Source organism: Condylura cristata, unplaced genomic scaffold (genome assembly GCF_000260355.1).
Source record: "Condylura cristata isolate star-nosed mole 26May11 unplaced genomic scaffold, ConCri1.0 scaffold00029, whole genome shotgun sequence".
In the NCBI taxonomy this organism is placed as follows: domain Eukaryota; kingdom Metazoa; phylum Chordata; class Mammalia; order Eulipotyphla; family Talpidae; genus Condylura; species Condylura cristata.
This window is the reverse complement of record NW_004567130.1, coordinates 15,068,216-15,083,495: the sequence shown is the minus strand read 5'-3', so window position 1 is coordinate 15,083,495 and position 15,280 is coordinate 15,068,216. Positions and strand designations below refer to the sequence as shown.

General features: G+C 41.8%; 1 protein-coding gene across 1 annotated transcript in view; it reads left to right on the top strand.

Moving 5' to 3' along the window:
- Positions 1-15,280, top strand: part of FBXW8 (F-box and WD repeat domain containing 8) — a 99,786-nt gene that overhangs the window by 8,809 nt on the left and 75,697 nt on the right. The window contains exon 3 of the mRNA XM_012730840.1: positions 5,817-5,921. Within this exon, the coding sequence (XP_012586294.1) occupies positions 5,817-5,921 (105 nt within the window). The remainder of the gene's footprint in view (positions 1-5,816; positions 5,922-15,280) is intronic.

Here is a 15,280-nt window from a genome sequence, read left to right as displayed (position 1 = left end):
TGTCTTTTGGGTAGATACCTAGGAGTGGGATTGCTGGGTCGCAGGGAAGCTCCATGTTTAGCAGTTTGAGGAACCTCCAAACAGTTTTCCATAGTGCAAACCACCGTATTTTTTAAGTGTATTGCTTTTCTGTGGCTGTGAAAATATCACCTGTTTGTTGTATAAATATTTAGGAGATGGGGAGAATAGAAAGAAGAAAACAAACCCCCAGTTATATCATTGCTCACCAGAGGCTACTCTCAACATTTTAGTGTACCTGTGATTTCTCTTCCTTTGCACAAATAAGAACATGTACTTGAAAACGGATTTGGAACTATAAAAGAATTCCTGCTTATCTTTACAGTGGTTTGAGCTTTCTTCCCTGACTCCCCATCAGCCAGTTTCTTTTCTCCCTCAAGATGCAGGTTAGGGGCTCATTCTTTCCTCTGTTGAGATCAGGTAGGTTTGCTCTACTCCACTTTTGCAGTATGCAGAAAATTGAGATAAAATCCTTTGGAAAACAATATCCTTTCAATTACAGATTTTGTAGAAATGTTATTATAAATTTGTTGTTTGAACTTGAGGTGCTTTTCTCAGAGATCTTCCAGGTTCTGTTTGCACTGGAGATGTACGTTGGGAACAAACCTTAAGTCTGTTTTTTCACTTTTCACTGATTTGGCTCTTAGTAATTGTCCCTTCTTCTACTAAACAAAAGAAGGCAGATTGAATTTCTAACTGTAAGACACAAAACCAGTCCATTTACAGAATTAGTCTTACATTAGCACATAGGAGTACAAATCAGCTCCCTGGGGATGGATCTATTTGCAGTTTCTCTGAACATTTTTGGAGTAAGTCCAGTAGACTTTGGGAAAATCTAGTATTCACTGACTTTGAATTAACAAAGTAACATGATCCTCTTGCTTGATTGGGAAAGAATTGATTTTTTTTTATCTGTTTATGACTTAGAGTTTTGGTTCTCAACGTTAGTGTGTGTGAGGATCCCTGATGAAGAGATGCTTGAGTCTCCCTCTGACCCCCCTCTTGGAAATTGGGGCAGTAAGTTGGAGAGAAACCCTGGTGGTTGGTTTCCTTCCTTTAAACTCCACAGCTGATTAGGGCATGTAATGTAGACCCTCAGTTACCCGTCGTGGTAAAGAATCAGTCTTAGAGCTTAAAAGAATTAAAACCCTGGTTGTATGTTATCCAGAATGTTTCCCTTCAGTTTGAAGGTGTGCGAGTACCTTAAATTTGGTCTGTCTTCTGTGGCACTATTGGCCAGTGTCACCTTGCTTGGGATTATTAAATTCACACAAACTTCTTTCCTCTTGGCATTGCATTATAATTATACTGATATTTTATGGTGTGACCAAGTTCCCTATATTAGTATTTCTAGTATCTTTAATCTTTTCTTATCTTTGTTTTTGAAGTGCCAATTTTTCCACTTTCTTGTGGAGTGAGGATAAAGAATTGTCTCGCTGTGGACTTAGTAGCCTGCATGGTAGCCTTTTAGATTACAAGGTATTTCCCTGCACATTAGTAGAAGTAATATTTCTCACTTGTGTTAATGTACTGTGGAAAGTACCAGATGAGAGGCTTAAGATATTCTGCCAATGCTTTTAGGGTATTTGTGGCTACTGGGCTGCAGTCTCTGTCTCAGATGTGCTCCACATCCTCATCACATCCCCATACCTATAAAAGAATAGTGTTAGAATTTGTCCCCAGGGACAAACATGCTCACACTCAGTCTTTTATAAGGTACTTCCCAAGTGACGAGTCACTAGTTAGAACAAAGTGATGTTTATGAATCATTTACCTAACCTTGAATCTACTCTATTTTTTCCCTTAATAGTGCCACTCTGATTTACTCCATTCATTATGCCTCCTTGAATAGTGGAGAGGAAGTAGGTTACCTAGACTTATTTGTGGAGCTGTGTATGGGATACTTGGCAATGTTTTGAACATGAGGCCATCATGGTTCTTGTTTATTGCTTTGGAAAAGGGTTGGCTTTTCCATGAAACTCTCTGAGGTGGAGATTTGCATATAGGGGGTATAATGGGTTTAACTCTCAGAGGTCCTGCACTCAGGCAAGGGGGCCAGACTCTTGTATCCAGGTGCTGACCAGTCATTGGCTGCAGGCGGCCTTCTAGGAGGGGATGCAACCTTGGGCAGGCAGCAGGTTTGACCAGGGGCAGTGCCTAGGAGGGGACTCAGCTGTGAGCCTTCAGGTGGCAGCATTCTGGGCCCCAGGGCCTTAAGTGTCTTGAACTTAAAGGGCAAATCTGTGTGTGTCATTGCAGCATCTACTGTCAGTCATCGATAGGCTGAGATTCCAGCTGACAGGCCTGGTTCTTCCTCCTGACTAGTTCAGGATCATTCCAGGCATGCAGCATGGAACAGCAGCATTTGGTCTCATGGCTCGGTGTGTCTACATAGTTCTTATAGGTGGACTTTCCTTCAGTCCTTTTCTTGCCACACTCCAGCCAATGGTAGCAACAGGAAAGCCCGTTTACATGAACATCTGGGACTTGATACGTTTGAGATTGGTAATTATTTTGGAGTTTAGATATTGTATTTCTAAGAGTACAGAGATTAGGGAAGTAGTTTGGCTTTGAAATGTTGGTGTTTATGTAATTGGTATAGTTGTTACTGGTGTCAGCAGGGGACCAGTATACCCCTAACCCCATCTCAGATCATTTGTTGGTGTGGCTCCTGACACTCCAGCTAGCCGTTTGCACCATGGTGCCTTCATCCTTTTCATCCACTGTGCACTGGAGTAAACTTTCCTCCAGTCAGTACTGCAGTATATAACCTTTTAAAATCGATGATTTTTTTTTAAAGATTTATTTATTTGTGCATACAGAACTGGGGTACAGGCCAGAGGCTCAGGGGCGGCGAGAGGCTTCACCAGAGACAGAGTGGGGAGCAGAACAGGCAGATCAATGAAGTACGCTGCTGAGGGGAGCAACGGGTGGGTCAGGAGAGGTCTGCTGCGCCATGTGGTCACCCTGGGACAGGCGGGAATCGAACTCATGCGGAAGCGGCTTTAGATTCTCAGTGCTGTGCTTTAACCCGCTGCGCCACCAGGGAGGGCCAAAATTGATGATTCTTAATGAAAGTTCTCTCAGGAAAGACCTGCAGTGTCAGTGTGCATTGTGCCATCCCGTGCCCTCTGGCACAACTGTAGTCCCTTTGTAGTATGTGTTTCCATGGAAACACAAGCTGGTAGAAGAGGAACATGGAATGTGGACCTAAGCAACGTGGATTAGTTGAAGGAGAGAAAAGGTAGCTGGCGTGCCCCTCGGGAAAGGAAAGAGCATTATCAACAATTACTTATTGCATGCTTAGCCTTTGTACTTGTGCCAAGCCCTCCCCAGGGCTTGTTTTATTCTTAATACCATGCCTATTCATAGGGTAGTTGTGTCTCCTTTATGGATGAGGAACCGGAGACTCTGGTGCAGTAAACCTGGTTGCCTGTCTAGTCGGGTGGCAGAGCCAGGATGATGATGTTGAATCTTTGCTCGAACACCACCCTACTGTGTCCTAGAGATCCTGGTGGCTGGGCCCACGAGGACAGGGGGGTAAAAGAGGGACAACTTCCTGCTCCCAGAAGTGTGATTTTTCTGCACTAGGAGAACTGAAAACAGTGATTCTTCAGGTGTCATCTCAGACACCAGTTAATTGAGAGTGCTGAAGGGACTAATCAAAGGAAACGGCCTGGCTCATCTCAAACATGGAAAAGCTAAGTGGGAGTTAGCGTCTCCTTAGTGCAAGCTTTCCTGGCTCTCATTTGCCTTATCTGAGGACAGGGAACATTGTTTCTTTGCCGAGTAGGTGAAATGGGTTCGCGTCGGCCTCATTGTAGTCAGGTGACCAGAGAGAAAGCAGGGAAGCTAGAGTGACAAACAGTGGTTGGTCTTCTCTGTGACTCCTTGCCTTCTGGTTGGGGTGAGGGGTCTCACATTCTGTCTGGGCTGAGAGAGAAAACGATGCCTTTTTCTTGATGACTGAAGCCATGTACTTAATGGAGGGCAGCTCGGCTGATGTTAGACCGATGACTTGCCATTATTTTTTAGGCCACGTTCCCTTTGCCTTCCAGTTACACTTGCAGATTTTATTCCTTTTTTTTTTTTTTTCCTGTGTGGCTAACATTTCTCTCCTGATAAAAATTCTGTTCCTCCTTTTCCCACAGAGAACTGTCAGCTCTTACTCCACTTTCCTCTGAAGACCCCTTTTGGTTCTCATACTTGGCTTTGAACTGTGTTTGCAGTTGAATGAATTTCTTTCTTGTGCCCTGGATTATTTTCTGGCTCTGAGAATCCTAGATGAAATGGAAACATGATTCCATAAACATGTCTACCCTGAATCTTGGTGGGGTTTAAGTCAGTGTTCACTTTCCCAAATGTTGCGGCTATTTGCAGTTTTGAGACTGCTGCCTTGCGATATACAACATAATTTGAGTCATGAGTAAACAGTTTGTTTGCAACCAATAAGTCACTGATGTCAGCCAAAGCTTTTTCAGAATGACTTTCATGAAGCGAGTTTCTGTTGGGACAGAGGCCACTGCGTCCCCTAGTGTGGCAGGAGCACACGCCAGCATGAGCTTTGCCAGGTGGACGTGGCCTTTTTCTGTTTCACACTCATATTTCTTTGTGCTCCCAGGATCGTCATGACAGCCTTATCTCTCACATAAAGCCTGTTACCTCATCCCTAATTGCTTATCCAAGGCAGGCAAGCTCTAGTTTCTCTGCATTAATAAATGACACCGAAGAAGAGCTGCTTTGTTTGCTTTGGCTTGTGCAGGTTAACGGTGTGGATCCCCGAGTGCGCAAGGGAGCCACTGCTGCTCCAGCGGGCAATGGTGTTCACCTCCCTCACAAGCAGCCTTTCATTGTTTACTTTTGCTTGTGTTCTCAGCCCTCTTTTTCTGTTAGAGACATTTGGTTAGCATATTGCTGGCTGAAGCTACTTACTTGCCTTCAGGTTGGGGGGAAGGGGTTGAAACTGTTGTCCAGAGTGTCCCCTGAGTTCAGGGGCTTGCTTGCCCACTGCTTTCCTTCCCTGAGAAGGTGCTAGTGTCTGTGCTGATGTTAGTGGTATACCCCATGTTGTCAAATGGGACCCCTGCTTCTCTTTTTTGAAGCCTCGGGAGAAGTGTGCCTATGGCTTTCATGGAAGGTGAGGTAGCTGGTGGGAGTCAGAACTCAGAGTGACTGTCAGGTTCTGAGTTAGTTCTCTGCTCTGTGGGATAGTGAGAATGTTCTGTTCCTCCTGGGAAACAGCATGGTCACTCTGGTCACAGCTGAGATTATCTCTGGTATTTTAAAGGGCTTGTGAATGGGAGTATTTCCTACAACATGGATGGCACTGGAGAGGATAATACTAAGCTAAATAAATTAGAAGGATAAAGATGAATATCAGATGAAACAGAGAGATGAAACAAAGGGTCAGGCAAAACCAAACCAATAACAAACCATTGACATTTGACTGCAAAACTGAGGCATCTGGAGTGGGTGGTTGGGTGGGACTAGACCCAGTGGAGCATAGTGGAGGGTTATTGGGGAACTCTGGTTACAGTAGGCTTGGTGTGAGGTGTATAGTAGAGATTTGAGCTTGTACCCCATAAAACAAATACAATGATGTAACTCAGCTTTACCTTAATAAACACAATTGGAGAAAAGACGTTAAAAAGGAAACTAGATTGAAGAATATCATGAGAATTACTCAGGTTTGTTTGTTTTTAACTTTTTTAACAAAAACCTAGCTTATCCACTACAAACAAATAATTGAGCATGTTCATATCTTTGATTTTTAAGTTTATTTTCTTTTTTATTCTCAGAATGAAATGGATGATGTGCCCTTCTTTGATATCCAACTGCCTTATGAGTTGGCAATCAATATATTTCAGTATCTGGACAGGAGAGAACTTGGAAGGTGTGCACAGGTAAGCTGCCATGAACTGACATCGAAGATTGACCTGCACATGTAATGAAAATTTAGAAGCTCCTGGGTGACTTAGCACAGTTAGAAATCTAAAGAATGAATAAATTGAATACCAACTTTACTTGACGGAAAGTAGTTTGGAACTTAAAGGACTGTTACATATTACTCTTTGGTGTTTATCTTTTGGGGCTGTCTGCTCAGGAGCTCTTCTCCCTGCGGTCTGAGTTATGGCTGACCTGTCGCAGTGTGTTAAAGGCTGGTAACTCTGTGCTCAGCCTTTATTGAACTGTCTTCACTGTTTTTAATGCAAAGATGCAAGCCCTTGGTTAAATTGTGAGGTTGGGACTAGAGGGTTAGTCGGGGGCAAAAACTGAAGTCATTTTTAGGCAGATAGTCCAATTGCCCTTTATATCAGCCACTCAGTGAGGTGTGAGGCGTGTAAGAACTGAGATCACCCAGGGGATTGCTAATCTGTCACCCATCTCATGTTGGTGGGGAGGCTTCTGCCCATGGCGAGCATTTGGGAGAGACTGTCTATGCGGATAGCACAGCAGTTCAGGGGAACTTGATAAAATGCACAGTGGAATAGGAGATCTAGGTGTGGCCTTCATTTCTACTCAGGTATTGCCACAAACCTTAGGCTGTTTCAAAATCTCTTGTTCATTTCTTTTTGGGGCAGAGCATATAATTGATGAAAAGTACATAATTTCTCATACGTCAGAGGTATCTGATTGCTGACCATTTGCTTTAACATGGACAACTGTGCTCCTTAGAAGACACTGGAGTGTGTTCTCTGTAACTGCCAAAAAATTTGTGTCTTTAGTGTTTAGGTGTTCTACCCTTGGGTTCCATAATATTTACACCAAGCCTCCATGCCTTTAAGAGAAAGGCTTCCCTAAGTTGAGTGGCACTGTGCACTAAAAGTCTGAAGTCCTACTGAGAACATGAAGCTACGGATACTATGGTAGTTTGAGAGTGATGCAGCCAGTCCCAAATTTAGACTGTAGAGCTTGCTACCTCTGCAGTAGGTCAAAGAAATCACTCAAGATATAGGTGGACTTGACAGAGCTTCTGGTTTTACTCTATGAAACATTTGCTTACTCAAAGCTATTTTTCTACTTAATGTGAATTTGAAGAAGTTTTTGGTATTTTTGTCTTTTGTCTTTAAAATTCTTATCACTCCATTTCAGAAGTTTCTGATCTTCATATTCCCTCTCCCCTGCCAAAAGGAATAAGTCTGGTGACCCACGATAGCACCCCTTGCCTTCCCCCACCATCCTGTGTGTCCTCTTGTCCCTCTCCTTCCCTCTTAACCTCAAAAGCCTTAGGATGTTTTGTGACATCTAGTTGTTTTTGAAAGTGCTTTATATTGTCAGATTATCTTTTGTATGAATGTGTGCTGTTTTTATTGTTCTGATTTGTTTTTCCAAATTCCCTCCGTTTTGTTGAAAATGACAGCAGTTTCACTCTTTTGAAGGAGATTGTCTCCATGTCATCATTGTAAATAAGTTTTCAATATTCTTGATTGCCACAATATAACTTAAAAAGCAGTTTTTTTTTCCTTGATGAAGACTGAAACTTTTTAGGAATCGATGGAGGAATTATTTGAAGACTGACATTCACTAAAGCACTGCGGTGTAAATCATATCCAGAGCCTGCTAACCGTGTTAAAAGGACCTACCTTGTCTTCTTCCCCTTGGAAATTGGATTTGTCATATTCTAACTTTACACATTGGCCCTGCTCCCAAGAGTTGAAAACAAGGGTGTAGCTAAATGAGTCCAACTCCTGGATTTCAGCTTGATTCTGTTAGCTGAGGTTCTCATAGCTAGCTGCTTTACACAAAGTCAGAATTAGATGATAAAATCTTCGTTCTGATAGGGAGCTGCTGTTTAAGGAATCATTTCTTTTAACAGTGCTTTTTGCTCTCCTGCTTTGTAGCAGGCCATGTGGCTTTCACATCTGCTGCTGGTTTTCTCATCCAAAGAGTTTTATCATGGGAAGATAGGATCTAGTAGAAGAGATTCCCCCTTTGGTACAATGGGGCTGCATTTCAGGGTAGATTGGTTATGCTGGTGAGATTATTCTGCAGGTGTGAACAGTTTAATTTGCAACACAGTAGTCCAGTTGTCTATCAGAGTTCTTCCTTCTATGACCAGATTTTTTTTTTCTTTCTGGATGAGCCGAATTTATAGAGAACAAGTATAAGAATAGAACATATTCTTTAATAGAATTGCTAAGGTGGCTCTCATCTGCAAAACCAGGATTTTCTTTACAGAGCTTTTGTATGAAGACGACAGTAGATGTCCAGCAGGTTGTAGAATTGGCTTTGTTTTTCCAAGCATTAAAGTAAAATCACAATGGAATAAAAATAAGTATCATTTTCATTTGCTTCTAGTGATGTTTTTAATTTTGAAACAGGGAAAAAGTCCTTTTGTTGAGTGGAATGTCCTGCTGTTTTATACTTAGTTTCAGAGGAGTTGTCCTGACTATCTCCTTCTCTCTCTTGCTCTTTTAATCTACTGCCTTGGGATTTTAGTGAAATTGGGCCAGTTATTTGGAATTGGCACCATGAACTGTACATGTGCCCTTGGAGAAAACCTGTTTACTTAGATCTGCATGCCAAATTGGTAACCAGTGAACAATAAGGAACTCTGCTTGGGGAGGACTTCTGAGATTTAATTATGCCACAGACTGTGCTGGAGAACTGATTTTGCTTTGACTGCGTCTCCTTTCTGCATCACCTTTTTTCTGTTTTGTGAGGCTTCATGTTTTCAAAATAAAGTCCTACTATGTTAGTTTGGGACCCTTGTGTTTTGGGGCCCTTGTGTACTTCAGGTGCTGACCTTTCCAACTCCTTGCAATCATCGTTGTCCCTTAGGGATTTAGTATCTCAGTGGGGTTGCTTATGCTGAAATGTCTCAAAAACAGTGAGGCTTCTAGTGATGAGCAGAGTTATGTGGTGGGCAGTTCATTGAACAGCTTTTCCATTTTGTTACTTATCATTTTATGTCCATTCTTTTGCCTGTGCCCACAGGATTCCTGGCACTATAGAGGATATTTTTATAAATGGATAACAATTAAAATTTGAAATTGTCAATTTCAAAATTATAAAATTGTTTGCTTTTTATGAGGAGGGTCTGCTTTTCTAACATGGGTAGTTCTGAGGAGCAATGGTTTATAGTAATGATTCATTAATTTAAAGACCTTTTAAAATAACTGTAAATTCACAGGAAGTTGCAAAAAATAGTGGACGGTGTGCCCCGCCCTTAGCATCCTCCACCGGGAAGAGCTGCGTAGCTGCTCCTTGGCTTGAGGGCCAGCGCGCTGGCACTGCCACAGCCGCAGAGCTGCTTCAGAGTTTTCCGCTTTGCATCTTTGTGTAGCATTTTTGTGCAGTTTCTCACAGGTGCAGAATCCCAGACTCTAGTACTGAATCCACATTTGTGTGCCACACAGTCATCTCTCATGCCTCTCTTTTATAGCCCCATCTTTCTTGACCTCTCTCCCCCATTCCTAGCTTTGGCAACCACTGTCTTGTTTTCCAACTCTTTAAATTGTCTTTTTTTCAATTTCCATTTTAAGCATGTATTTTAGTTACGTTTATTTCCTAGTAGGTAAGTGTAGACATTTTGCTGTACTGACAACAGCGCCATTTTTTCAGGTCAAAGGCAGAAAAATATGCATAAAGAAAGCAAAAAGAAAAAGAGTGGTGGTATACATAAAATTGTCGAACAAAAAGTAGGTGTAACAAAAAAAAAGTTCTAGTATAAAATCTCTATTTTATTTTGCATTTCAAGGAAAATATGACCGATGATCTCAAATGTCTAAATAGGTGAAACTAAAACCTTGGTTTTTATGGCTAAGGGTCTTAATGAAGTCTTTAACAGTTGGGAACAATTTATTACCAAAGCCAGGTTGATTATAAAGACCTGTAGCTGCTCCTAGTTTCCCAAAGTCTGAACAGGGAACAGAGTTTTTAACAAGGGAAAAAGCAAAGCAACTTCCCAGGCAAGGATGGGGTGTGAGATGAAACAAGATTGGCAACCTATCAACCATTGTTAGAACTGAAGGTGGTACTCAGGAGTTCTTCATACTGTTTGTTTGAAATTCCCATAATTAAAACTTAAAAAAAAAAAAAAGCAGAAAGCAAGAGATTATATTTGAGTAAAGAAGTCTGAGCTTGCTGAGGGCAGCCTATGTCAGAGTCTGACCTTTGAAAATAAAAGCAATCCAGTTAAAGTGTTCAGTTTGTATTTTTAAGTTGGACTTATTCTTTCAATTATTTACAGAGAGCTTGCTGTGTGCCTCATGATGCTATAGATGGCAAGCACCACAGTGAATGAGGCATGACTACCCTGCCCCCCAGCTTACATTATTTGTAGCAATCACATACTTAAACATAGAGCACGTCACATAGTGATAATTGCTGTGCAGCAGGGATGGTGATGTGCTTTTAAGTGGTCAGGGAAATCTCCCCAGAGGAGGTGATCTTTGGGCAGAGATTTGCAGAAGGAAGAAGGAAGTTGTGCAGGTCTCTGGCAGAGTCAAATAGCAGGTACAGAAGCCTTGGTACTGTGTTTGAGGAAGAGCAAGAAGGTCAGAGTGACTAGGTTGTGATAACCTGTAAATAATATCTTTCGCCTCTCCCTCCCCCAAGACATCCATTTCCTACTTCTCAGAACCTGTGATTGTAGTACCTGTTACAGTAATAGGGCCTTTGCAGATATAAGTTGGGGTGATTATCTTGGATAATCAGGCAACTTATTGTAATTATAAGATGTCTCATAAGAGGGAAACAAGGTCAGAGAGGAGAGAAGACTCCATAATGCTGGCTTTGAAGCCAGAGGATGTAGTTGACCCCCCAAAGCTGGGGTAGGTGAGGAAACAGATTCCTCCCCTAAGGCTCCAGAAGGAATGCAGTTCAGTTAACACCAGCTAGATTTCAGAGGCCTCCACAGCCACACAAGGAAATGCACTATTTTTTTTTTAAATTATTACAAAAGTTTATTTTTACATCATTTTGCACATTTTTTTTTCCATCTCGATTGTAATCCCCGCGGGTTTCCCATCACCAAATCACCCGTGTGCCACCACCATAGTCCCATGCAGGAAATGTACTATTTTTAAGCCACTAAATTTGTGATAATTTGTTAGAGCAGCAATAGGGAACAAATCCAAGGTGGGGGTGTGTAGTAAACAGATGGAGATCAAACAGATTAGATTAGATGGAGATGGAAACAGTAGAAATAATGAAACTGTGAAAGGCACTTAATCCATTTAAAGAACTTAAACTTTTATTCTGAATGAGATGGGATGCCATTTGAGTGTTTTGAGCAGAGTAACAAGGTCTGACCTAGATTTTAAAAGGGATTATTTTAACTGTTGTGGGGTGAATAGACTGGATGGGGTTGAGAACTTTGCAGGAAAGACCAGAATTACCCAGGCAAGAGAATATGGTGGCATGGCCAGTAAAGCAGGCAGAGTCAGAATTGCTGCTGGGTGAGTATGGGGGGAGAAAGGTGTCAGGGTTTCCCAAGTGTCAAGGTGTTGAGCTGAGCAACCAGAGGGTGGAGGCTGCGGTTAGTGACAAGGAAGACTGTGCTGAACAGGTTTGGAGGGAAGATCAGTGGTTGGGTGTGAGGCTGGAAATGACTTTTAGGTTGAACTTTGGGCTGAAGATAACGTTTGGGAGCTGGCCGTACATTAATGGTGTCTAAAGCCAGGAAACTGGACAAGATCAACAGGGAAGCGAGGGTACCCAGAGGAAGAGCTTCAGCAGTTAAGCCACGCCACAATGATTAGAAACCGAAGAGATGAAGAACCTGAGACCTGTGAGTTAGTGAGAAAACCCAGAAGTGCATGTTTCGCGGAACTAAGGGCTACACATTTTCAAAGTGTTAAATGCTAATGATGGTCAGGCACAAGGAGACTACGAAATGACCATTGCATTTAGCACTTGGAGGTTACTGCTGACCAGACCAATGGTGTGGTGAGGGTAGAACAGAGGGTTCATGAACAAAGGGAGGGGAAGAAAATTGAGATGAGTCTACTTATAGCTGTCAATATATGGCGTGTCCTCCACAAGTGCTATTGGTAAATGAATTTGTGTGTGGAACAATGACACTTTTTTCCTTGTGTGGGCCTCTCTGGTAACCCTAATCCAGGCAGAGTTAATAAAGCTAATATTTGAGCCAAGCGCCTTTTTTTTTTTTCTTTTAAATGCTGCAATTCACAGTGGTGCTATAAAGCAAAATGCTGGAGACACTTTTATTAGCAAATTCTTGCAGCTGAGGCTCACTCAGTGGGGCTTAAACTGGGCAGGGCCATTCCAATCCTGGTGCATTAAAGAAACCCCATTAGGCCTGGAAAATTCCGCTTATAAATGTGCTAGATTTAATGTAACTAAAGAAATCCATACACTTCGATTTCCTTTTGGTGGGGCTTTTTTAAATTTTGGCTGTAAAAATTTAGGTCTTTTTCTTGTTGATGTTTCCTTCAGGACTAAGAGAGACTCTTAGCATCTATTATTTCTGCTTTCCTGTAAGTGGGGGTGGGAGTACCCTCCTTTTACGGTTTTTACTCAAGAAGTTGTTGGCACATTTTTGGGTTTAATGACTAATTGTAGGTACAATCCTGATCCTTTTTTGGAAGTAATTCTTACCTCTAGCTTCTGTAAATCCCTCAAAGAGATTTATTGTTTGTTATCCAGGATTTAAACTTTATCCTGAATATTATTTTCTACCGAGTAAGCCCTGTGATGTAGGGGTTAGTGGTGGGGATGATGTTCTGAAACATCAGCTTTTTGTTCTCAGTTTGTCACTGTACAACTCTGTGGTAAAAATTTCAGATTGTTATTTAAAACGACTTGGCATTTTCTTTGAAACTGATTAAAAAAAATGTTTTCAGCTTCCAAAGTTTTTAAGATCTGATGTATATTTGAGACACCTTGAAAGTGTCTGAAAAGTTTCTCCATCTTAAAGTGGCTGAAATTTATGCCATTTAGTTCTCATGAAAACTTGTCAAGAATGTTTAGTTGGGATCTTCCATTTTGAAGCCACTGAGCATTGGCTTTGAATTCTCCTAAAATGCTGATAATTCAGTGGCTCCATCTAACAAAAAAGTAGCTTTGTAGCTAATTTTTTGGACTGCAGAATTAAAAAGACCAGTAGCTCATGTCAATGTTCTCACAAGTATTTTATGCAAGGCAGTAGGCTTGTGAGACACACCTTGCAAAAAGAGATCAGGAACCAAGTAAGTTTTGGGGACTACAACTTCTTATAACCATTTCTTCCAGCTATGCAACATGTCAGTCTATTAAAAGCTTTATTTATTTATGCAAAAAGAACTGGGGTATAGGGCAGAAATGCAGGGGCGGTGAGAAGATTCACCAGAGACAGAGTGGGGAGCAGAACAGGCTGATAGACAAAGTACATTGCTGAGGGGAGCAGCGGGCAGGTCAGGAGGTCAGGAGAGGTCTGCCGCGGCATGTGGGTCACCTCTGGGGTGGGGATCGAACTCATGCTGAAGTGGCTTTAGCTTCTCAGTGCTGTGAGAACAGATAGCACTCAATGTCAGGGCGGCCCAGCTGCGGCCCAGACTTGCCAAACATAAAATGACGGTGTTCTGCCGAGCCATTGTTACTCAATCACTCTTCTTTAGTGTCTGACCACGTGTGGTCTGGTGGGGGTTTGTTTCCCTGATCCCCTTGTGGCTAAATTGGAGAAGTATGGGATGACAGTGTGGTTAAGTGGATTTTTCACTGATACTGTCTGTGACCATGCCCAGGCTGAGCTTCCGAACGGAGGCATGTCTGCCTGGGAGAGGGCCCAGTGGTTTGTCATGAGGCCTGTCCCCAGCCGCATCCTGGTTAGCTTTCCTTCTTTTTTTTTTTAAATAATTAAGACACGAAGGCCCACAGACTGTATTTTGCAGATTGAGTTATGTTTGGAAGAAGCAGAGAATGCAGTGGATGAAAGAATTGGGATTCAAGGATCATCTAGAATGCTGGGTGTAAGGGGATGCAAAGAGCTGAGATTAAAATGGATAGAAGGTTTAGAATTGGGATTTAAAGATAGTAATTGGAAAGAAGAGGGGGAACTTTATATTTCAATTGCAGTTTGTATTTAAAAAGAGAATGATGAACACTGTTGAGATTACACTTGTGGGTAAGAGAATGTCAACACAGATGCAAAGGAGTTTTAAGCTTATTGTTATTTTCTGAAGTGGGGTGGTAAGTCTGTGGGTACTGGTGGTGGTCTTTGTATCTTTTGGTTTGCCTTGAATACGTAATAAGCATTTCAGAAGCTTTGGTGGACATTTAGTTCAGTAGATGTGATGACGTATGTACATGTGAAGCAGCAGATTAGTGTCTGACAAAATCCTTCTGGTCTTGGCACTTGAAAACCATATTTTAGGGTTTTGTTCAGTTCTAAGACCCCATTGAAAGAGGGATATAAAAATATTAGAGTACATTCAGAAATAATAGGTGTGTGAACTAGTCCTCTTAACAATTAGCTTGAAATAGGTGTGGTATTTAGACCGACAAAGACGTGAGGAGAAATGGTATTGTTCTCCTCATCTGTTTGAGAAGCTGTCAGGTGGAAGAAGGAACAAGTAGACTGTGTTTTCTAACTAGTGTAAGGCAGCTCTTTCTAACAACCAAACTGTAGGGGCCAGACTGTTGGGAAGGTCAGCTTTTCACCAGAAGCATCTCTCCAATCAGGGATGTTCCTGTTACAATGAGCGCACCTAACTGAGCTCCTAGACCCCTCTTACTTCTCCAGTTACTAAACCGTTCAAGACTTGGAGCCAGTGTGACAACTTCAGCATTACACTTTGGTTTAGAAAAGTGACAGAACCCTTATCCTTCTGTATGTTACCTAGTCTCATTTCCAGTGGGTGCTGGTGGTGTTCTTTATATCTTTCATTTGTAGTTTCTATGCAGAATGTTCATGCTTACAGAGAATTTCAGTGATGTGCTTCCATACCCATATACACAGCACATTGTAATTAAGGAAGCCAGAACTTTACTGTGCTGTCAGTGTTTCTTGGTCATAATTACTTTCACGTACTTTTGTTTGAATAAAGTAATATAATAGTTCTTATTTTTAGTGTAGTTTTTTGAGATAGAAAATCAGAAATTGAGACTGGAACAAGTTGAATTCTTGGATTCTGGCTGACATTTACTTTGTAAGCTTTAGTCCATTTCTGCTGTGATAGGCCAAGTAGAAACCCATTATCGACTTAATAAAAGTTGTTTATTAAAAGTATGAAGAGGTGGGCCCTCCCTGGTGGTGCAGCGGGTTAAAGCACTGCACTGAGAATCTAAAGCCACTTCCGCATGAGTTCGATTCCCGCCT